The sequence below is a fragment of the Empidonax traillii genome, unplaced genomic scaffold (assembly GCF_003031625.1).
Source record: "Empidonax traillii isolate 1590-97213 ecotype Southwest subspecies unplaced genomic scaffold, ASM303162v1 scaffold387:size635111, whole genome shotgun sequence".
Taxonomy (NCBI): domain Eukaryota; kingdom Metazoa; phylum Chordata; class Aves; order Passeriformes; family Tyrannidae; genus Empidonax; species Empidonax traillii.
The window spans coordinates 151,321-175,518 of record NW_020955580.1 but is presented as its reverse complement, the minus strand read 5'-3'; the positions used below and the strand labels follow the sequence as shown (position 1 = coordinate 175,518).

Sequence of the window (24,198 nt, the reverse complement as noted above, 5' to 3'; positions counted from 1 at the left end):
AAATGCCAACTCTCCGTGTCCCACATCCCCAGGACCCAAAATGTTCTCTGCTGTTCTTGTCCTGGAGCACGCAGTGAAAATACAGCTGGGTTGCTCCTCGCTGGGATCAGCCTGTTCTGCTGTTGTGTGCAGAAGCGGTGAATAGCAATGAGCCGTGTGGGTCGTGTTAGCGTTGCTTTTCCATGCCCACAGCAAAGGCAAGATTATCCAAAGGACAAGAGGAGGGACTCGGCTTGAAAAGGCTGTTTCACGAGCCTTGCTTCTCTGGCAATAAAAATCTGCGCTCTTTCCTTTCGGGAAGGCAAAATTAAAGTCCTTCTTGAGACAGAGGTGTGATGCGGAGTCGTGACTCAGCTCTGTGTTTAGACACGTGTTGCCAAACCTATTTTAAGGTCTAAATCTTCTTTTCCTCTGTGCCCTAGTTTTCTGTCCCTACTGTGGTGGCTGGCTGCTCCATTGTGCCTTTCCTTGTTTTGTGGACTGTCCCCTACGTCTCACAAGGGATTTTTTTGTTTGTTTGTTTGATTGGTTGTTTTTTTGTTTGGTTGGTTTTGGGGTTTGTGTGGTTGTGTTTCTTTTTTTTTTTGGGGGGGGGGGGTGTTTTGGTTTGGGGTTTTTTGTTTGTTTGTTTGGGGGTTTGGTGTGTTTTTTTTTAGTGTGGGGTTTTTTTGTTTGTTTTTGTTTTGTTTTTTGGGGAGGTGGTGTTTGGTTTTTTTTTGTTTAAATGCTTGCGGCAGGAAAATCTACTTGTCCTTTAGTGTGACTCCAGATGATATTGTCCACAGCCATCCCAAGGAAGATGTTAAGTGAGCCTGGCACGAGGACAGTGGGAGAGCTGGGCCAATGTCTCTGTGTGTTAAGGGGTCAGTGGTGTCAGAGCCAACTGAGCATCCTTTTGTGGCAAAGTGGAGGAAGAAGGAGCTGCAAGAGTGTCTCGTCACGACATGCCCCACGCACACCTGCTTTTACATTTATTCTTTTGGAAAAATAAAGGCTCCCCTGCTTTCTCTCCCCGCAGGGGACGGAGCTGAACGATGACCGTACGCCCTCCAACGCCACCGTCACCACCACCTTCAACATCCTGGTCATTGACCTCAACGACAACGCCCCCGAGTTCAACAGCTCCGAGTACAGCGTGGCCATCCCAGAGCTGGCCCAGGTGGGCTTTGCCCTTCCCCTCTTCATCCAGGTGCAGGACAAGGATGAGGTGAGGTATCCCCTGCCGCGGGAGCTTTTGTCCCTCCTTTGCAGGGTAGCAATGGTGTGGTTTTGGGGGGTTGCAGGGGAGGGTGAGTCAGTGGTGAGCCTGTGATGAGGTTCAAGGTTATGTCCTGACACCTGCTTTTTCAGCTCTTGCAGCTGATGTTGCTCTGCTTGCTGGGTGCCCCGAGTGCAGATTCCCTCCCTGGGGCCCAGGCACGGCATGAGCTTTAATGCAGTCGGGATTGTACGGCCCCTGAGAGCCAGAAAATAGGATTTTGTGGGATGCTGATTCCCGCCTGCTTCCGGGGGCTCTTGTCGGGCAGTGCTTTGCTAGTCTGGTTCAGAAAAGGAGGAGATTTCTCTGCCAGGGAGGGGAGGGACAGGAGCTCCAGGCTCTCTGCCCCAGGAGGGACGGGTGCTGCCGCTGTCAGGGAGTGGGTAGGAGATACCCACTAGCACGAGGAGGACTGGGATACCAGTTCATCACTGCAAACGAGCCAGGAGCGTTAGAGGCTTGTTCCTCCCTCGTGTTAATGGAGCTCCCATTTGTCACGCGCCGATCCGTGCCGCGTTCAGGACTGTTTTCCAGCGTGTTTTCCAGCCCTGGGCTCGCAGCCTTCAATTACTCTGATTATTTGACTTGTGCAGTTCACGTCTGGCTGCCTCCGCGTGCCGGTCCCCTCCAACCCCGCCACGCTGCCTGGTGTCTGCTTCAAACAAGTGCTGACACCTCATGGTGAGCTTTCCAAAATCCCTTGGAAAGGCTCTGGCTGCAGGCTCCTTGCAGCCCCTGTTCCTCTTCGGGCTGAGCGGGAGATGAGGGGAAGGGGTTTGTCAGAATAAATGGCACCATTTTGCATTGGAAGAGACCTGAAAGCTCATCTCATTCCATCCCCCTGCCATGGGCAGGGACACCTTCCTCTAGACCACAGGTTGCTAGGATCCTTGTCTAGGATCATGGCAAAGCATCATCAGGATGTTTTCCTGGTGCTTCAGGTAAATGATGTGATAGCACCAAGAAGCGGGAAACGGAACATCTCCCCCTGACCCCCAAAACCCCGGTGGGTCAATTAAAATGTGCATCTTTTAAGACGCCTTTGCTGGCAGAGATGATGGATTTGCTATTCCCCAGCCCTGGGTGGAGTTCACCCCGTCTTGTCAAACCACCCAGAAATCCCATTTTTTTTCACCTGAAGTGAGTATGACACAGAACTAATAATCTGCTTGTGACATGATGTCACCGTCCAGGAGTTATGAGTGCAGCCTGAAGAGGTGCAGATGAGCTATTAAGCAGATAAAGAGACTGTTTTTTCTTGAAAATGTCAATTGCTAATAAAGAAGATATGGATATGACAGATGCTTAGGATACTTTCTGAATAGAGCCGCTGTCGTGCTTTCTGAGAGATGTCAGCAGATCCATTCTTGAAGGGCATTGTAACACTTCTGTTTGTGCCAGAAGGATGAAGTATCTGTCATTATTTCTGGTTAAAAGCTCATTTTACTGGAGTGACTCCCATTCAAGAATTCACTTTTCAGCCTTGCTAATTTTAAAATGGGAGAATAAAAAATAGCCTTGCCTTCCCCATCGCACCGGCAAAAAATAGACACCATTCTTTTGATGTATTTCTTTAACTTCCTGAGATTTCCCCAAAAGAATTGGCTGAGATTTTTAAAACTGCTGAGAGAGGACCTCCTGCACTAAGGGAGTCTGAAGGAGTTTTACTGTACACGTCTTCAGAGACCAGCATAATAGCACAGATTGCTCTGACCGTGGCATTATTTCCACTGACAAGAGCCAGAGGAGAGCTGATTTCTGGAATATCTGGAGGGTAGAAAGTTATAAGCAGTTGGGTTTTTCTTTTCTGCATTACCCTGCGGTGGAGCCTTGTTATATGTTTGCAACTGGGTTAACCGTCGAGGTAGCACTTGGGGAGGGGGAAAACAGGGGAGAAGATACCCAGGTTGTTACACGTATGCTTGTGAAATGGAAGCGGGGCTGTGCCTGCAGCCAGGCTTGTTCTAAGCACTGCTTCCCAGACAGTGAATTTCCAGAGGTCTCAAGACCCCCAGACTTCCAGTAAAAAAGCTGCAGAAAGGGAAAGTGTTCGCCTGACGGTGATGGTTTGGATGCTCAAGTAGCTCGCGAGAGTTGTGAGGTTTTTATAAACCATCTGGATTTGAGGTAGCTGAGATGACACCGGGCTCTCTCGTGCCTCTGTGAGTGGAGGGGTGGAGGGATGTGCTGGCAAGGAGCGAGGTCTTCAGGCGGGGATGTGACTGAGGACGCGGCTGACAGAAGCTATTTCGGCAGCACGGCCTTCATGCTGGAGATGACACGACTCATTTGTGTAAGGGGCAAGGGAAAACGAGAAGAGAAGTATACACATCTCCAGGGAAAGCAGATAGATAAATAAATGAGAGCAGATGGGTTGAGACACAGGAAATCAAAGCTAGAGTCTTTGGGAAGATCACTTTGCTTGAGTTTTGTCTCCTGCCTCCCAACTTATGTCATGAAGTCCTGGGAGAATCCGTTGGCAGATTGGTTTCTTTCTTGAGCCAGGCCACCCAGCCTTGTTCTGGCCCCTCCAGAAAACTCAACACTATTGCCTGGACCTTGCCCTGGGCAGGGGTCCTGTAGAGTTGTGTGTTTTTGGGGAGCCTGCCTGTCATTGCACCCCAGTTGTGCCTGTGTAGAGCTGGGGAAAGGGGTGTCACTTCGCTCTGGCCCTTAAAACACACTGCGTGGGCTGCCAAGGCTGTTAAACAAGGTTTTTCATTACCAGGCCCACACAGCCCTTTTTTAATGGTGGGGTTTTTGATCTTTCTTTCTTCTGGTGTGTTTTGCACAAAGTCAAATGATGGCTTTTTGAAGGGGTTAGATTAAACGATTCAGCAGAGCACTTGAAAATGTATTTACGTGGCACACAAGACCACGCTTGAAAGCCTGTGCTTGGATTTACCTCTGTGTTTAAGTGCCTTTCTGCGGCCTGGCTGGCATTAACCTCTCAGACAAGGTGCCTAAGCAGGGGCCTCCAAGGAGAAGCCCCTTCCTCTGAGTCTGGCCCTTGCAAATTCCCAGTTGCTGACCCCACCAAATGTGGTCGTGGTCTTGCCCCAAGAGGAGCTGGCTGAGGGTGCGAGGTGGGATGGGGAGCATCTCAAGAGGATGCATTTGGGTTGAGCTGAGATGACCCCAGGGGTATATCTGGGGTGCAGATGTTCAACCAGGAGTGCTGTGGCTTTACTTTTTGCATTCTCTGTGACTTATTGAAAACACCTGAATGCAGGAGAAATCAGCACACAGGGTTTGCACCAGGGGTTTGGATCTGGCCTTTTTGAGCAGAGCCTGGTCTTAGTGGAAGGTGTCCCTGCCCGTGGCAGGGGGGGTTGGATTAGATGAGCTTTCAGGTCCCTTCCAACCCAAACCATTCCGGGGTTCTGTGAACCAAGAAAAAAGCATTAACCACTGTGCAGCTGAGTTTCTCTCCCTGCCAGATAGAGAGCAGACCCTTGGAAACCTTTCCAAACCCGTTTAAGAGCTGTTCATGAAAATCAGTGGAAGTTTCCCAGTATTTAGACTGAGCCTTTACTCAGCTGGACACCTCAAAAGACCAGTGTGTGTAGACACTCCCAGGCTGGGGCTGGGCTCTCCTCTCATTCACAACGTGGTCGATCAGCAGGGATGAATAAATCCTGTGTATGAGACGCAAGATTAAAGCCTTGGCTTTATCTGCTTTTGCAGCAAGGTTTGTTTTCAGGTTGAGAACACGAGTCCCAAGCTGTGGAATAGTTTGATGTTCATTCAGAGGGCTCATCTGCTCCTGGGCTGGCTGAGGGGGGGGACATGGATATCCTTTCTGGATATGCCAGATTTGGATACCCGGTGGCTTGATGCAGCATCTGAGGGTGAAGGCACGGGTTTGGCCATGCAGGAAAAGGATCAGGGCGTCCTTCAGGGAATCCCCATTTCCCATGGCTGCGAGATCCACAGAGATACGTAAAGGGAAGTGGCAGTCTGCTTTCCCAGGGCTCAGCGGGGAAACCAGCTCTTCCGCCGGCGCTTCCACTTGATTTTCCTCAGTGCGGTTGAGCGAAGAGGAAGAAAAGGGCAGAGGCTGTCTGAAGCACCAGCATGATGATGGCCTGACATTTTAAAATCATTTCAGAACAATCCTCTAAAATAAGCAGATTGAGGAAGACAAATGGGGGAGTTTAAAATAAAGCAAAGCCAGGCCATGGGCTCTGCTGGAGAGTCGTGCAGGGGCACTGTACGTGCCCATGCGTGTGCAGGTGCAATGTATGAATCATCCAGAGCATGTATATGCATATGACAGGCACGAGCACTATAAATATGATCTACACAGCAAGGATCTGTAAAGGGGAATTGACGGCGCACGAGCGTTCTCTCCCAAAAGTGCCAGCTGCCAGTCGGGCTGAATTAGATTTCACAGGGGTTTTTGCAATACATGGAATTCACCAGCAAATTACCCTTAAAGAGGGAAAATCAATCATTTGGAGCAGAGATAAGCTGAAGGCGAGGCAGCCTCGGATTGATCCCGTCTGTGCAGGCGTGTGTGGAATTCAGCAGATAACCTGGGGAGAGCAGGGAAGGAGAAAACTCCTCTGGGAGGGAGGGAGAGAGAGGTCAAGGAGTGAAGCTCAGGGTGGACAGAAAGATGGGAGAGAAGGGCTGCTGGAGTAGAGAGGAGGATCAGAAAGGTAGAGGAGCATTTTGCTCCGAGCATCCCGCATTGCCCACCACCCCAGTGAGTTCGTCACAGATGCAGGGGACAAGCACCCATGCCACGTGAGCCCTGAAAAGAGTTATTGGTGCTGGGTGGGTGCTGAAAGCCCAAGTTGGCTGGCAGGGCAGTGGGACAGAGATAGGCAGTGCCAGAGAGGATGTTTAGAGCACTTGAGTTAAATACTTTGAAGTAGGTGGAGAGAATAACCCCCTTTATACCTTCTGTTTTCAAAGGAAGGATTTAAGAGCTGTTTGTCTTGACTCACTAGAACCAGGCACAAGGTATCCAAGCCCTACAAAAAGATACTGATTGCTATCAACAAAAAACAAGTCTTTTTTCCCCTCACTTTCCTTCCCCCCCACTCCCAAACTCTCAGCTCTTTCCTTGCTTTGTGGACTTCCCAGAGTGAGGAATATTAAACTCTCCGCAGCTTGTTGTAGGTAATAGCCCGTGCCTAGGAAGTGGCTGGGAGGAAAGCTGGAATTTCACAGGATTTTGTGCTTCTGGAGAGCAAGGGAAAGCAAAGTGCACTGAGCTAGGGTGGAGGGAAGCAAAGGCAGCCCTGTACTGGAGGGAGGGTGAAGAGGAGAAAACCGAGGATCCCCGGCGGCTTTTCCCCAATGTAACTGGCTCTGTGCTGAAAGGAATTGCAGGAAGTGAACCTACTGATGCACCTCAGTGATTTCAGGGGTTGGTTGTCTGCTTGTCTAGAGGTTTGGGTTATTTCATTTTTTACTTTATTTTCTTGTGCAGCCATTGGTAAGTGATGCTAAATACTTGCTTTGACTGTGGAAGGCTGAATAATTTCTGAAGCATTTGCAGGTGGGCTCCCATGAGGAAGGGGATAGGTGGGAGCAGGAGTGATGAATGAAGCCAGTGGGTGGCACTGGGTAAAACAGCAGGGATAAAAATTGTGATCCATCCGGTCCCAGCTGAAACAGCTGATGTGGCTGCCCCTGGGCTCCTGGTGGGAGAAGGGGTTTCCTGATCCACGGTGAACTGGGCCTTGTGAGCGCTGCTTGCAAGCTGGGAGAGCAGATTTTTGGCCACGATTCAGAGCAGGTGCATGAGCAGGTCCCTCATGGTGCTTCACACCTCTGGAGGGCCACCCATACCCACTCCCTGGCATCTCACTGCCTGCCAGTCCTACCTGTGCCCGGGGTCATTCCATCTGCTGCAGGCCCCTGGAACTTCAGGGGGATATTTGGCACGTGGGGCTGCCAGACAGGTCAGAAATGGTTCAGAAATGAAGCAGCTCAGTCAGCGGTGGCTTTTTTGGGAGCGGGGTATGGGCATGAGGTTGAAGCTGTCACTGGCAGCGGGGCTGGGGCGCAGCTCCCGTTCCACGCTCCGAGGAATGCGCAGGCGAAGAACAGAGCCGTAATTATGCCCAACTGCAGCTACAATTGTCTTTTAGCTGAATTGACATGAAATTTCCATCGGTTGCAGCGCCAGCTACGGCTGGGAGGAGGTGTGATTGCTGGGAAGGAGGCAGCGGGCAGCAGCCTCAAGCCACGGTGAGGGCTGGCCCCGCTTTGTTGGCGCGGGATAAGAGGAGCTGGAAAATGTGCGGCTGCATCCCAGCTCTGGGCAACAGGGAACTTCCCTCCAAAACCCATTCTTTTATGGCTCCATTTGTTTTTGGATAGAGACAGGTTTATTATTGTAGGGTTGCTAAGCTTTGGCAGGCGGATCCTTGTTTTCAGGACCTTGTTTTCAGCGATAGGGGAAAAACTGGAGCCATGCAGGAGCTGGTAGGTCAGGGCATGGAGAAGGGAAGGAGCAGTAAAGCAGGTCATGCACTGATAGCACCCTGTGCATCCCACCCTCATCCTCAGTGCTGCAGAGAGATGATGCTTGGCTGTGGTCGCTGCCCACCAGGACCTTTGAGAGCCCGGGGATGCAGAGCTTGTTTTTCCTCTTCCCAACCACATTTCAGATCCATTGTTTGCTCTGGGTGGCAGGAGCAGGTAGGAAGGGGTGAGGAAAATGTAAGCAGCTCCCTGTGGCTTCCTCTGGAGTGGGGGGGTCCTTGCTGTGAGCCGGGCTTAGCCAGCCCCTTCTGCTGGGCAGCTGATAACAATTTGAATATTCAGATTTGCTTTCAGGCATCCGCAGGGGGCTCGCAGGCTCCGGGAATCGGGAGCAAGGAAAGCAGCATGGGGGCCAAAACAAAAAAATAAATAGCTGGAAAAATATACAAATGGCAGCTCGCTGCAGCAGCCCTCCCAAGAGGCAGCTGTATTCCCCTTCCCCAGACCTCACGTGGGGAGACTGAGGCACTGGAGGGGCTGCTAATTAGGGATGGTGGGTATCTGGAGGCTGATCTCCATCCCCAGCTGGAGGGGAATTAATCCACCCGGCTCTCTTCGTGCAAATACTTGGATTTCTTTTGATGTTTCAACTTTTATCTCATGCCTCCAACTAACTGGCTCTTCTCTAGCTTCCAAGAAAATCCCTTGCATCTCGCCGCCACAAAAGGTGCTTTCGTGTATTGCAGGGAGGGCACCGACTCCTGGGAGGGATGCCGAGGGCTCAGCAGCAGAGGCAGGCAGAAATTCCTCAGTAAAATGGCTTTTTGTCACTGGTTGAAAATGGTCATTTGTTGTAAATTGACATCCTAAGGATAGGGTGTGAAATAACAGCTTGGGGAGTAATGCTTCCTTCTGCCCATCCTCTGTATCCTCTGCTCCCTCCCTCCCTCCCAGGTGTGTGTCCGGGGTGTCAGGAGCGTCCCTCCCTTCCCAGTTTGGCAGCGAAACAGCTCGAGGAAGGTGCCAGTCTACCCCTGAGACGCTCCCACCACCCTCCAGCAGAGCATTGCTGGGCTCTGGGTGCCCTTGTGTGGCCCCATGAGTGCCCCCAGGGACTGCCTCTGCCGTGGGGCTCTCGCTGGAGTTGCTCGGCTTGCCCTCAGCTCCATGGATTGCATGGAGGTGCAGGAAGAGGGGCAGGCCAGGGATTCTGCTCATGTCGCCAGCTCTCAGCGGTCACACTTAGGCAGGTTTTGCTATTAGTGCCCCTTCGTGCATTTAATTGGCCCCTTTTTCCAATAGGAGGGCGGTCATTCGAGGAAAATTGGAAATTCATCTCTGGCAGCTTTCTGAGCTTGCTTTTCACGTGCTCTGCTGGGCCGTGCTTTGGGGAGGGTGGTGTGCCCAGAGCAGGGCTCCTGAAGTATCTGTATGGTGGTGGTCCTGCTGCTTTGCTGGTCTTGGGAGAGGAGGATTTTTTCCAGCTCCCGGTTGGAGCTGTGTTACTGGAAAGAGCCTTCTGCATGAGAGAGGCACCCATGCTGTGCCCCCCAGCCCCAGGCAATGAAATCCCAGTGTATGATACCCTGTGTGGTGCATGGACCTTCAAACAGCAAAAGGGGCTTTCCTTTAGCTGTGTGCGGTGCTGGTTCATCCCAGGGCTGCATTCCCGTTCTTTTCATGTCCACATGGATATTTGGTATGAGATGCCAACCCTCCTCTTTCCCTTTGCAGGGACCCAACAGCATTTTTGAGGTTTACCTGGTGGGCAACAACTCCAACCACTTCATCATCTCACCGACCTCCATCCAGGGGAAGGCAGACATCCGTGTCCGTGTGGCAGTGCCGCTGGACTTCGAGACCATTCCTCGCTACGAATTTTCGGTAAGGCTGCACCCCTGAGCTCTGTGGGGCATCCACAGTTTGCAGTTTGACCTAAGAGTGACCATTAACCACCTTCCTCTCTCTTCCAGTACTGGAAGGGGGCATATAGGAAAAACGGGGACGAACTTTTTACCAGGGCCCGTTGCGACAGGACAAGGGGTGATGGCTTTAAGCTAAAATAGGGTTGATTTGGGTTAACTGTAAGGAAGAAGTTTTTTTCCATGAGGGTGGTGAAACACTGGAACAGGCTACACAGAGAGAGGTAATGGATGTCCCATTGCTGGAAACGTTCAGGATCGGGTTGGATGGGGCTCTGAGCAACCTGAACACATCCCTGCCCATGGCAAGGGGATGCACTAAGTGGCCTGTAAAGGTCCCTCCCACCCCAAACCATTCTATGATAATCCACACTGTGAAACTGTAGCACTGCAAAACAGCCAAAAAACTGGAAATTATAGTAAAGCAAAGAAGGAGGTGGGGAGGAGATGTGCTCTGCACCTTCTCTTTCCAACATCCAAAGGCTCAGCTGCAAGAGCTTAAGCAGAGTAGGGCCATAAAAGCTTTATATAGAGCATAAAACTTCATTTTAAGTGCACCTATCAGGTGCCAAAGCCCTCCCCATCCTCCTGCTCCAGCTTTGTTGGTGGGTTGCCCTGAGCTGGCTCATCTGGCGAGGGAGCTCAGGAGAGCATTGTTTTCTCCGCTGAGGAAGGGCGGGTAACTCTCCCCAAGCCAGTGCGTGCCTCCATCCCCGCCCTTCGCTTCCCAGCTCTTTGCCAACGAGAGCGTCCCCGACCACGTGGGCTTCGCGCGCGTGAAGATCAGCCTCATCAACGAGAACGACAACCGCCCCATTTTCAGCAAGGCGCTGTACAACGTCAGCCTCCTGGAGAACACCACCGTGGGCACCACCGTCCTCCAGGTCCACGTGAGTAGGAGCGTCCCGGCTCTCTTTGACGGGTCCTTGGCGCACGCGCGCGCGTGTTCGCTCCGCGGCGTCCCTCATCGGGGCGGCCTGGTAAGGGAGTGTTAGGAGATGCTGATGGTGGGGGTTGGGAGCAGGTGTCCTGACTTTTCCTGTCCTCTGGGAGATGTGCGTGTGGTTCCCACCACACCAGGAATTCGAAGGGAGTCCTGCGCCGCATCTCACGCGCAGGGACCGCTCCCAGTAGTCTGGATGAGGATTTTCTCGCTGCCCTGTTTGGAAGCGCCAAGTTCCTCAACCTGATTGAGGGCAAAGGATGGGAAAAGAGGAGGAGTGGCTGTATCTGGCAGAACAAGTGGTGTGGTGTGGTATGGCATGGCTGGCAGCAGAAAGGAGGTGACAGCGGGGAGGCGTTTCCGTAGCGCTCATCCCTCCTGCGTGGGTTGGGTGGAAATCCTCGTCAAGCAGACACTTTTCCTGGTGCGTGAGAGCGATGTCAGTCAGTGTCAGTGCCAGTGTGGGGCACAGCAAGAACCACAACAAAACCCTGTGCTGAGAAATAAGTGAAATAGGGGTCAAGGCTCCCCTGGGATGGGGAATATCACAACAGAAAGCATCAGAAGCCTTGCTAGGCTTTGGGTGCAGGGTGTTAACAGTCTAGTTACTACCACTATCGTTAGTCATTGATGAGTTTGCTTGGCTCCCTCTCCAATGACTTTGCTCTGGCTGCCCTCCTGCCCCCCCTTTACCCCCATGCTCTCCTGAGACACAGCCCCAGCTCTCCCATCCGTGCAGGCACGATGATCCAGAGAATAAAGCCCTGACAAAAGAGTTGGGTGTGTGTGCCTGTGCATAAGTGTGTTTACTTTACAAACAGATGGTGTGAAACTGTATAGAGCCCCCGAGCTGTTCCCATCTGACAGTTATTAATATTTCAAGCAGATGTTTAGCTAGTCAGGCCGTCAGACACTAAACAATGAGATTGTTACTGCAGCTCCTCTTCCCCAACTTCCAGCTATGCCAGCATTTCAGAGTGAACACAAAATGCCAGGAGTTGAATCCTCTGTGATAAATCAGAATGGATGCAATTAGTGCCGAAATCCAAATTGCCCTCCCAGCTGATCCCAAACTTCCAACAACCCTCATAAAGTAGCAGCTCCTCCTGCTGTGGCCGCTTGCCTTTGAGCTGCAGCCCTGTGCTTGCTGCCACGGCGCTGCCCGTCTGCGCCGCGTCTCTGCAACTGTCCCACGTGCCACAGGCTAAAAGCCTGTTCTCCTTGCTCATGAATTCCTCCTTTTCTTTTTGTCCTTCTTTTCCACTTGCTTGAGAGCTCCTTCTGGATATTCCCCCCACAGAGGTTAGGGATGGGTTTTTGGGGAAAACTTGTCCATCCACATGGTGTGGGTGGACCCTAATAAGTGACGTCCTCACGAAAGGGGACTTCTGTTGGCTCCCCCCTTTTTGTGCTGCAAAAATGCTCCTTTGTGCAAATGAGTGCAGGTTTGGAGGGATGATGGGTTTCAGGGTGCTAAGGACTAATCAGATGGCTTATGGGGTCGGGATGAACAGGGGAGTGTGTGGGCTGAGCAGAGCTGGCTGGGCAGCTCTTCCAGCTCCTCCCTGCAGCACCTTCCAGGCAGGGAGGCAAGCAGCTGAAACCATGGGAGCCGAGGCAATGGGAGATGGCTGGTCTTCTGCCCAGCCCAACATCCTGAGGAAGGAGGAGAAGTTGCTCCCAGAAGCCCATGGGCTGTTTGCCCCTCCTCCTGTGAGTGCATCCCAACTAGTCCCCCTTGGCTGCACATGATGGGGTGTGTGTGGGCGAGGGGAAAGGCACTCGGCTTGGCCGGCCTGGAAGGGAAGGATAAAAAGAAAGAGCAAGCAAGACTTCATTTGTGGTGACAAATGGCCGTTCGTTTCTACAGCATTTCAGCTCCTAATGGCAGTGACAGCAGAGAAACCTTGCTTGTTACACGTATAAATCAACTGTAAAACAACCCAAAGTGCAGGCAGCCAGCAGGGACCAGGGACTGCTGCTTGCTCTCCACTCCCTGCCTCTTCCTTTGTACCCAGAGATGTGTGAGCTTGGATCTGTGGCTTCCAGGGCAAACCTCTGTCACCTTCCTGCCACGGAGCAGCTTTGTTTGCCCTCTGAGATTTTGTGTGCTCTTTGTTTTGCGTTCCCTCCATCTCCCCATCCATCCGTCTGTCTGTTTTAATTCTGTCCCTGAAAGGCGTTTATCTTCTAGATGCAGGTAGTTCATTTGCTTGTACGAGAACATCTGGAGTCCAGACTCCACAGAAGCAGCTCCTGCCCCGTGCAGGGAGCCCACAATGTGCCCAAAGGCGCCCTTTGCCTCCTGCTTCCATGCTCTTGGAGCACAGGGCTTACAAGGAGTGGTTGAGGGAGCTGGTGGGGGGGCTCAGCCTGGAGGAAAGGCAGCTCAGGGGAGACCTTCTGGCTCTCTGCAACTCCCTGACAAGGAGGATGGAGCTGAGTGGGGGTCAGGCTCTGCTCCCAGGCAACAAACCAACAGGACAAGAGGAGATGGCCTCAGGTTGCACCAGGGGAGGATTAGATTGGATAATAGGAAAAATCTCTTCACTGAGAAGGGTGGTCAGGCATTGGCACAGGCTGCCCAGGGAAGTGTCTACAGAGCATAAAACACCCCTGGAAGTGTTGAAAAAACATGTAGATGTGGCACTCAGGGACACTGTGCGTGGTGGGCTTGGCAGTGCTGGGCTAATGGTTGGATTTGACGATCTTAAAGGTCTCTTCCAACCTCAGTCATCCCATGATTCTTTAGCTGTGTGATAAGACCCTGAGACCAGAGGGGCCTAAGGGTCTTGTGTGTTTGCTTTTGCAGAGACCACTGTGAAGGGCTCCTTACTCCAGCCTAAGCTTCTAGATAACATAAATCGTGGCAATTTGGAGTTACATGTCCATTGCAGCTGAACAGAGGGGCAAGAAACCTGTCCAGGGCTCTGCACTTATTAGTTGCCTCTCTCCAGGCAAACTTCTCTTTTTCCCTGCCCCAGACCCTGCTGTGCCAGGAAAAACCAGGCTGGCAAGGCTTGGAGGTCCCACACAGCAGCAAACACCTTGTGTGAGGCTGGGGGGGGTGAAGCAGGGAGGTGAGCAGAGCTCAGCCTGAAGATATGGGCCAGTTCTGCCCCAGCTAACAACAGATATTGAAATACTATTTTTTTACTGAAACAACTGGCCATGAAGCCTTTTAATAACGTAACAGAAAAGGTCAGAGAAAGAATTTCACACTTCTTGAGCAAGCAGGCAGCTGGTATAACTTCATGCCTTCCAGGAACGAGGCAGCGAGAACATACACTGCACCCTGAATTAACTGGGGCTCTGACACCCCCGCCAGGTGCTGCCTGCCTGGGAGGCTGGTGGCTTCTGATGGGTGCTGGCTTTCCTAATAGCAGGAGCAGGCTGGAAAGACGGGCCCTGGAGAGGTGTGATGAGCAAAGGTGCCAGCTCTGGCTTGGGGCAGAGGGCTCGGGCTCTATGCGATAGGAAGCCCAGGGGAAGGACCCTGCCTGGGGGGGATGAATGGCCGTGTTCAGCAGTAGCCATGGAATGGTTTGTGTTGCCAGGGACCTTCAAGATCATCTAGTTCCAACTTCATTGCCACGGGCAGGGAGACCTTCTGGTAATCCTTGAGTCCAGAGGCAAGAGAAGTCCACATGTATGTGTCCCAATGCTGTTGTCACTCTCTGTCCTGGATTGATGCTGGGCAGTCATCAGACCGAGTTTCTGAGGTCTCTGCTCCTTCTTTTCCCAGGGCTGGAGGGTTTGGAAGCCCAGGGTCCCCTGGGCTCACATTCTGTGAGCTCTGGTGGGGCTGCCCTGAAGAGCTTTGGTGGCCTGGGCAGGGAGAGAGGCACTAGACGGAGTTTTCAGCCAGGAAGAATTTTTTTGGGTGGGAGAAGCTGTTTAAACGTGGCTTTGCTTCTGGGTTCACCAGTACCCAGCTCAGCTTCCAGGGAGGTCCCCCAGGAGGGAGAGGAGGAGAGGAGTCCAGCCCAGGATCTCCCCTCTCCTTTGGGGGCCGCACAGGGCTCTGGCATCAGCCACACCCCTCGCGTGCGGTGGAGGATGCTCGGCTGGGAAGTTCAGGGAAGGTGTGACTGTGTGTTCACACCTGCCACCGAGCCTGAGGCATCTCCAGGTCCTGCTGCACTGCAGGGCTGGGGGTGTGAGTGCCGTGACAGGGGAGCAGAGAGCACAGTGCCCCTCCAGACCTGCCTTGGGATACTGCTGCTTCGCCAGCACCTGCCACGGGCTTCCAAAAGCCAGGGACCTGCATGGGGGCGTAGGCACCTGCCTTGTTGCCCATTGCTGATGTATTTGTAGACCTGGAGGTAGGAATTAAGGGGCAGGAGGTCTCCTTAAGCTCCTCGTGCACTACAGAACTGCACAGCAGAGTCCTCCTGAAAAGCTCCGATAACCAAAATCATTAAAGGCCAAACAAACCGAGAGTAACTTGTTTTTGACACAACAATGCATTTGATTTGCCTTGAAGGGTCTGGAGAAAAATGGTTCTCCAGGGAAGTGTGGAAAGTAATCCTAGCTCCGTGATCCCTCCTGCCCGCTTTATTTGTCCCGGTCTGGCTTGGCTGCGCAGGCTGGGATCGGTGGCTGTGGGCTCCATCAACTGGCTGACAAGCAGCAGGGGGCTGGGGGGCTGCTCTGTGCCCCCTTCCTGCTCACCCTCCCTGGAAAAATGGCTAGGATAAAGATGGAGGCTTGCAGGGAATGAATTACTCACTGCCCACCTTCAACTCCCCCCACAAGGGGTTAATCTGCCAGCAGGCATTAATGCCTGCAGCTCCCAGTGCTCCCCAGACAGCTTTTCCTTACTCTGGCCAGGTCAGGCATGGATCAGATGAGCCACTCTTTGAAAATCACATCAACACCTCCCTGGGATGGTTGTGTAGCTCTTTGTCCCAGACCCTTACTGAGTTAATGACCGCCTTCTCCCTGGAACCATCTCCTCACACATCCCTGGGAGGTTATGTTCTTTGCCTTGCCTTGGTCCTCCTTACCCTGAAGCAGCTCTGGTCCGGGATGGGGCTCATGACAACCACCCTCAAGAAGTCTGAAAGGGATGTGGAGACTCTCCAGAGCTTGGAAATATTTCCCCACACACGTGACATTGTCGGGCAATCTGCCAGCGGGCTTTCCAGAGTTGTCTTTTGGAGACTCTCAGGAATATAGTTTGAGCATCTCCAGCAGACCTCAGAACTATAAACTGCTGTGCCCAATTCAACCATCAGGCATCGATTTTGGTGTCGGAATGATTTTCTGTATCTTGTGATATGCAGCCAGGCAGGTAAAATAAGCACTGCGTTCCCTCGGGGCTTGATAACCTGAATCTCTAAGGCAGCCTTGTGCTTAAAAAAACCCCACTGTTTTCCCTTTTTTTTATGGAATTCAGATTTTAATTTTCAGATTATTTGATGGAGAGGGGGAAGAGGTGGTGCCTCTGTCTTTCTGGCAAATGCATTAGCCTATGTATTCCTATATATGTGTGCATGTAGTGTATAAATGTATATGTACACTGGTTCACATTCCTGAGTAGTTCTTCTCCCCTGTTTTCCAAGGGTTGTTCCCTCCCAGAACATCGTCCCTGACGCATCCGTTCACCTGAATTCTCATCTTCCTGCTCCCTGCCACTGCACTTCCTTGGGAGAAGCCTTGTTAGTAAGAACCTAATGAAGTAAATGCGCTAATTAACCTTCCATTACTCTCCTCATTAAGTCAACCTTTAATTTGGTTGGCAGAGTTCCTCCCCTTTACCACCCAGCTGTCAGTTTTCTCCTGCTTCTTCGATCTCTCTTTGGCCTCGCGTCGGGGATGGGAAAAATCGATCCCGGCCTGATTTTCTTTCCCCTTCTTTCCAGCCAGCTGTAAACGCCAGTCAACAAGAAAGTAATAATGTACTTTTCCCACCCCGGGAAGGAGAGTTGCAGACATCAATAAGCAGCTGTTTAAAATGCAAATCGCTTTCTCAATCAGCTGTCAGCCTTTGAGTTTGGCAGGGGCGCGGTGATGGCGGTGATGCCGCGGTTCCACGGGCTCCCACATCCCGTTGTGGCACCTTGCAGCGGTCCCAGGGCAGCTTTGGCGCACCCTGGAGAGTTGCATCCCTCTGGGTTTGTCCGACTCCGAGTCCTGACGTGGGTGGGATGGGGCTTTGCAAACCTGTGGGGTTCTTCTGGTTGCCTTCAGGACTCACCCCACCCACCCTCCATCCCTCCATCCCTTCGGCCAAGGGCACTCACCATCCCCTCACATCTGTGTAGCTGCCACTGTCTCTTGTTTCTTGGTGATCTCCAAAGCTTTTCTTTCCCCTTTTTCTTTGGGGGGAGCAGAAACAGTTGGAATTTAAAGGCGGTAGTGGAGGCTGTAGCTCTGAGGTGCTGGTGGGTGAGGTGCTGTGCCAAGGGGCTCACCCTGAGCTCTGTTTCTCTCTCACGTGGGGATGGTGGCTGTGCGGACCAGCCTCAAGACCTACACTGTTCCCAGTTCTGGGAATGTTGCGTGGAGTACAGAACATAGCCAGTGAGAGCAGGGAGTGAGGTGGGGAAATACCTTGTAAATCAGCGGAGGGATGAAAAGGCTTCTAGGGATGAGCCTACTCACAGCTTCTGTGGGGAATCAGGTGGGAGACAAACCACCCCCTGCCCTGTCTGTGGCACCTGGGGTGTTTTCCCAGCATTAGGACTGGAGAGTGGTGCACCCTATCTTCTCATGGTGGTCTGCAGGGCAGCTTTCCCTGATGCTGCCATGAGGATGGCACAGGCTTCTCCATCTTCTCCAGTGGACTTACTGTTTAAATTTTGCACAGGGGATTGAGTTTGCTCTGCGGGGGAGTCACCTGCCCCACCTGTATTAGGAGTAACTTGCACCTCCTCTGCCTTCTTGCGTGGGTTAGGGGAGCACACGATGGTCAGACATTGGGAGGAGCCTCAGGTATGTCCCCATCCTTTCCTTCTGCTTTTGGTGAGTGGAAAATGTCTCAGAAATCCCTTACTGGAGAGGGAGAACGACAGATAGGTGGTAACAGAGGACTGCCAGGCAAATGTCCAGGGCAGGCTGTGTGTTACAGAGGCTGAAGCAAGGGGGAGAGGATATTTGGGGAGTCAGGAGGGCATTCAGAGGACACTGGTGGGAATATGAAAGCATGGCTCAGCAGCAGCTCAGTGGAGGCTGGAGAACTCTCAGTTGGACATTTCTGATGTCCCCCAAGCCTGGACTTTGTCCCTCCTTTCAGCCCTTCTCCCCTACCCTGGCCCACACAGCTCTCCCTCCCAGCCAGCATCTTAATTGATCTTGTTGTTCTCAGTCCCCCCTGAGTGCTCTTTCTCCAGCTGTGCTTAAACAGAACAAAATCTCTTCCAATTTCCCTGCCGCTTAAAAGAAAATTGAATCCTTTATCTGCCAGAGGAGAGGCAAACTGCAAACACACGGAACAGTGAAGAGTTAAATAATCAAAGCAGACGATCCCAAATTGCCTGGAAAGTTAAACATGAATGGCTTGTCTTCTTCCTGGGTGCTTCTGGGGTTTTTACAAGTATAAAAAGATGCTTGCACTCCTTGTTCCCATTAAATATTCTTATCAATCCTGCTCTGTAACTAAAGGGAAGGGGAGGAGGGAGTTACCAGGTAGCAGCGTGATTGACGGATCTGAAGTCCTCGTCTTTCTGTCAGGGCCCAGTGCTCTTTGGCTGTGTTTATCTCTTTAATCTAAATATCAATCCGTACGACCAAAATGGGGTGGAATAGGAATCATGACAGCCCAGGCGTTGAGGAGAGAGAGAGAGAGACACACACACACTTAACTGCAGCTTGTGCAGCCGCTCCCTGTCCTGATGGAGCTGTCAGGAGAAATGCACAGCCAAGGCAGGGAGGTGGGGAGAACAACACAAAATCACAGCCTGTGCCCTCTGCCCCTTCCCCCCCCCCCCCCCAAAAAAAAAAAGCCATTTCAGCTTCCCTGAGATGGGAAAGAAAACCAGGGAGTCAATGCACACCTGCTCCTGTCCAAATCGCATCCTATAAAGTTCCAACAGAACCAGTGCTTCTGGGATTTTAATGTTTCCCAAGCTGGCTTCCTCTGTGCCCTCCCAAAACGTCCAAGGCTCTGTTTCCTCAGGCAAGGGGCTCCCGTGGGAATCAGCACCCAGCAGGTGCCATTGGCTGAGTGAGGCTGTGACAGAGACAGTGTCACCCCTGGATAGACCTTGTGCAACCCCTGGTGATGCTGACAGGCTGCTGTTGGGGCCTTAAGGGGAGGCCAATTTACCTGAAACCGTTTGGGAACCCTGAGATGGGCTGCATCCAGCTCCAGGGAGAATTTCCTTCATTCCAGCTGGACAACAGGTTGAGCTTCCCTCTTCCCTTTCTCCACGCTGGCATTCCAGATGTTCATGTCCATCTCCAGGCAAGGACCTGCTTTGGCTCTTCCCTCCTCCTTTTTTCTTAATCCTCCCTCTCTCTGCTGGGCCCCAGGCTATGCCCCTCACCTGGATGAGACGGAGTTGCAGATGGGAGGTGGCGTGAGTGGCTTCCCGGAGCTCGTGCAAATACTTTGGAGATCATTGAGGATTTATATTTCCTCTGCTGGACTTTGACCTTAATTTCTTCCATTTTGCTGGGCTGTAAAATTCATTAGAGACCCAACAGCAAAGTGATTGAGATGTCAAGCCAGGCAATTGTGTGGTTATTTAATCGCTCAGATGTGCCGCTTGCCATTTAGGTGGACAACAGGAGAATATGAAATCAATACGGTTCATTAGTGGGGGACTTGAGCCCAGCTCCAGCTCTGAGCCCCAATAAAACCCACCAGGGTGGGCACCTAAACGGTCTCGGTGTCACCAGTGAAAAGCCACTCTGGAGAAGCCCGTTTCTCTCCCTTTTGGGCCATCTTCCATCCCCTCGTGCTTTAAACCCTGGTCTCCAGCCATTCCAGCAGCCCGGCTGCAGTAAATCACTCCCCGCTAAATCCCGGCTGCCCAGGCAAGTGTTAACCTCGCCTGCGTGGAGCTGATGTTGCAGGGAATGCTGTTATAAAACACAATCAAGAAGGCTCTTGTTTTCCTTGGTGGCTGGCAGAAGAGGTGTGGAAAGGCTCTGCCATTCCCAGGGGGGTTGATTGACTATTTTTCCCCCCCAACCCCCCCATCCAGGTTGAGCGCAGCCCTCTGGGGTCATTAGCACCAATTGAGCTCCCTGGCTCGGCGCGTGGTTTGGAGCCGCTGGGGGAGCGGTGGCAGCGGCAGGACCCCGGTACTGCCCTGATTCCCCACTCCCACCTCCCTCTTTTCCCAGCTAATCACGCTGCTGGGCTCCGGCACGGCGATGCCAGCCATCCACCGGCTCTGCTCCCGCCTGATTGCCACCCCCCACCAGGCAACCTCTCTGTAAAAGCCTGGGAGAGAGCACGGCCCGGGCAGGCAACGCCGACAAAAGAGCTGTTTTCCGACTAAAGTCATTCCATAATAACTTTTAAGTAGGTTTTCCGTTGGTTTCCTGTCCCGGTTTTGCAGCCCAGCGATTGCATCTCTTGGCCCTTCGCGTTTCTCTCCCCCAGATCACAAACTGAATCCCAGTCCTGGTGGATACCAGCAGTTAGCTGTTATTCCCCTGGGACCTGAAGGTTGCATTTGGGAAGGGGGGTTTGGATGATTGCCTGGTTAGCACACGCAGGTTTTGGCGCCTCCAAAAAGCAGTAGGGTGCCAGGCCATGGCTCCGCACCCTGGGATTCCAGTACTACCCTCTGAGGCGCCCCTGGCTGCCCAGTCAGCCCCAAGGAGCCCCTAGAAAACCAACAGAAAGTAGGAAGCAGGTGGGAATCCTCTTTCTGTTTGCCTTCCCAAGCCCCAGGCATTTTGCTGGAACAGCGGTTCCCTGGTCTCAAAGCCAGGGGAGCAGGCAGGGACCAAACAGACTCATGCCCGGTCACTCCAGTACCCTGACAGCTTTTTGACGTCCTGTAATTGCTTTCCTGCGACGACTCTTTTAAGCAGAGAGCTCCTGGCCAAAGCAATTTGCTCCCCATCAATTTTTATTTCCTGCTTTCGTGCGTGTGAGGGAGGGGAGGGAAAACAAAGAGAGTGAAGGAGAACAAACAGAGCTGGGACCTGTTCCTCCAGATCCACACCAAAGGAAAGGTGGGAAGGGTTTAGCTCTCATGGTGCCAGCAGAGCCATCCTCAGGCAGGCAGGATGTGGCAGCCCTAATCATCATTCCAATTGCTCACCCCCACAACCAGCTTCCAGCTGCTCATCCCTGTCTGACAGTTTGGGGAGGGGGAGGACTTGCCATCCCAGGGGCTCTCTGGGGGGACCTGAGCCACCTCGGAAGGCTCTTCTTGGTTCTTTAAGCCCTTCCCCGCTCCTCCTGCCGTGCTCCCTGAAGCTGCTGTGAGTAGAGTTAATCTCCGGCAGTTTAAGGAGTCGTTGAGTGGGGCTGGCGGATGATGAATGTCGAAACCATTACCGGGCGAAGCTCCGTGGAGCTGTTTAAAACTGAATTCTCCCATGTAAATTTCTGCTCCATCAATCCTGATGACATGTCAAACATTGCTATTGTTTCCCGAACAAATTGGACGACATGCCCTTTCCTGCAGATTTGCCCACGAGAGCAGAACCGCTCGCCAGCTCCTCGCTTTTGTCTCCGGCTCTGCCGGCCCCCGGAGGGCAAGGGTGGATGTGATGGCCCCTGGTGGGACAAAAGGGAGACATCCAAAATATTTGAGCTTGAGGGATGGAGGTGGACAGAGAAATGGGCTGTGGGTATTTTTGCGTGATTCATGTGCCGGGTGCCCACACTGCAGCCCGGTAAATTAATCCTCTGGGTTATCCAGGCTTCCTCTTCTTGCCGCTCTCCCAGAGTTTAGCTGCGCGAGTGTGGGATCTTTTAGAAATGGTCTGCGCCGGTGACAGCTCATAAAAGTACAGATTTGGACCCGCATTTTCATCCTGCCCTTTTGCAGGCTCCAGTGGGCAAATCCCGCTTTAATATTCCGGGCAGGAGAGGAGCAGCGGTAAAAGCCATTTGATTGCTTCTCCAGGTGGAACCCCGGGAAACTTCCAGCCAGATGCCTTTCCTCCCCCGGCTGGCTGGGGATGGATGCGTGAATGCTGGGAGGTAAAACCAGTCAGTGATGGGGAAAAGCCACGGGAAAACAGCTGGTACCCAGGGACTGCCATCAGCTTGGTGGGATTTGGGGTGTTCTGCAGGCGTGTGCTCCTGGGAGCCCTTGGGGAGAGAGAGTGCGTGTTGCCTCCTCAGGGATTCGAGCATCTGAGCATCTCTTTTTACCCTCAGAGGGGAAAAAAAAGCCTGGTAATGCAGAAACAAGCGTAGATCCCAAATTAAACATGCTGAGCGTGCGTGGCTTGGCTTTTTGCATGTTCCCTGTCACGCTCAACTAACCTGCTCCGCTGCCCAGCGTTATCTCCGTGATGTTCAGCTGCCAGGAAAGCCAGCCAGCCAGCAGCACCTTCCCCCTCCCTCGGTGTAAATCAGGGTCATCAATTAGCCCAGATGGTGAGGTGGAGGGTGAGGCAGGGTCAGGCTGCCCACCCTCCTGGCTCCTCGGGGGGAAAGGTTGTTTTGCCTCGCTGGCACGTTTGGCATCACCACAGCTTGTGGTCCAGCCACCCTCCTGGCTCCCCTCCCCGGGGCTCCCATTCGGAGCACCTCCATGCTAACCTTCTTTTAACCTTCCTCCTTCCCTATCTTTTTTTTTTTTTTTTTTTTTTCTGCATCAGAAGAAAATTACACTTTCCCAGTGTTGTCTGTCACCGCAATAAGCACTTACGAGCGCAATTGTAGGGGGCCAAATGAAGGGAATTCGTTTTGCCCGTGCTTGGTGGTACTGTCAGGCCCCCTGTAAATCATTATCTCATCAACAGCCCATCCAGGTGCATGGAAAATGCTTTTCTGGGCTCTGCTCTCACACCAGCCACTTAGGAATTAATGGGACTCAGGGATGCACAGAGGTTGTGGGCACAGAAGTAATGGATAGGAAAAATCCTGGCTGGGAGGTTTGAGGGCTGGCTCATACCAGGCAGTGCTGAGGGTGCTCAAGGCACTCCAGGATTTTGGGGAAAGAGGACCCAAAAAAGGGGCTGGTGGCAGGTGTTAGGATGGGCGATTAACACCAGTATGAGTTGGCTGAGGGATGCTGGGGTGGGCAGATTGTGGGTTGACCCTTCTTCTCTCCTGGTATTTCCATACGGAAAAGTTGCCCAGCTCTGCCTGGGATGGAGCACCTTCATATGTGTCTTGTGAGGGGGGAGATGCACCCCAGAGGGACTTGTCCTCCAGGAGTGGGTTGCTGCTCACTCTCTGGGCATCTCTCCAGGCAGATTTGGGCATGTTTTTTTCCATCTTACCGAACACAATTGCAATGAACGTGGAAAGGAAATCACATCTTAGCAGCGGAGAGGAAAATCAGCAAAATCAATAGGTCTGGGAGGCTGGATCCGCCAGCGCACCCTTCGGCTGGTGTAAAGCAACAGGAATTCGCTGCTCGGGCTGGGAAGACCTCTGGGGAGAAAAACTTAAATAGTCCTGTCTGGTTTTTGTGCCTTTTCTTCTCTGTCACCCCGTGGTGTGGCAGGTAAGCAGCACATGGGGGTAAAGCCGTGCTCAAGCTCCTACTCTGCTGTCAAGGGTAATCAAGGCCATCGATAAATCAGGAAGGTTTCAGGAACAGGCTGTGTTCTCCATGCCACTCCTAAAATACAGCATTTTGCTGGTATCTGGACATGAAATGTGTCTTTGACCCTGCTTTTTCACAGAACCTGTTGGTCTCTGAGTAATCCCGACAGGACTCGATTTAGAAAATATACTGGGGTAGAGAAAGGATATTTTGGGGCTTGCATTCCACTTCCCTCACCTAAAAATAAGATTTTCTGCTCCATTTTCCTGCCGCCGCTCATGCATATTTTATACATTCATTAGAGCAGAGACTTTAAAACACACATAAATCTTGCCTCGCTCATCCAGAACTGACACAGGGAGTTGTGCACGTCTTCCCCACAAGGTGTTGGTCTCTTAGCCATGACCAGCCTGCTCCTGCTCTGGCAGCTGCCGGTGAAGTATGTGCATCCTGCAGCATCCCAAGCCATCCTGAGCCATCCGTGGGGATGCAGCGGATTACACCCCCAGAAGGGTTGTCCTCGTGGAAATCAAGGTTGAAATCCCTTTCCTTGCTTTTCCAGGTCTGTATTTTAGCTTGGGGAGGGGGGAGTTTTGAAGCAGGATGGGTGTTTATTCCTCTCCCTGCAGCCTCAGGTGTGCTGCCAGCCTGGAATGCACAGGGATCAGTATGAGCTGTGAGTGTGTGGTCCCAGCTCTTTGCCTTCACAGGGTCAGGATGGGTGGCCCTCAGGAGTTCCCCATTTCACATATGTTTTCCAGCTTAGCTTAGTTGTGTGAGTAGGTGTAACATTTCCCACTCCCAAAGGTTTTTGGACTGATGCTGAGAGATGCAGTTGGAGGGCTGGCAGCTGGAGGAGGCCGGGGAGTCAGGGATTAGCAGGATAACCCAGGGGAGTGCAAACACCTCCAGCCCTGCAGCTTTTGGGGAATAAATGACAGCACACAAGGTCTGCACTGGTGTGTGTAATGCAACATTTGCATGAATACC

At 52.4% G+C, this 24,198-nt stretch overlaps 1 protein-coding gene across 1 annotated transcript in view; it reads left to right on the top strand.

The window, feature by feature from the left end:
* The window catches only part of CDH23 (cadherin related 23), a 190,303-nt gene that overhangs the window by 105,030 nt on the left and 61,075 nt on the right, over window positions 1-24,198 (top strand). The window contains exons 11-13 of the mRNA XM_027893374.1: window positions 1,019-1,207; window positions 9,437-9,586; window positions 10,356-10,514. Coding sequence (XP_027749175.1) covers window positions 1,019-1,207; window positions 9,437-9,586; window positions 10,356-10,514 — 498 coding nt within the window. The remainder of the gene's footprint in view (window positions 1-1,018; window positions 1,208-9,436; window positions 9,587-10,355; window positions 10,515-24,198) is intronic.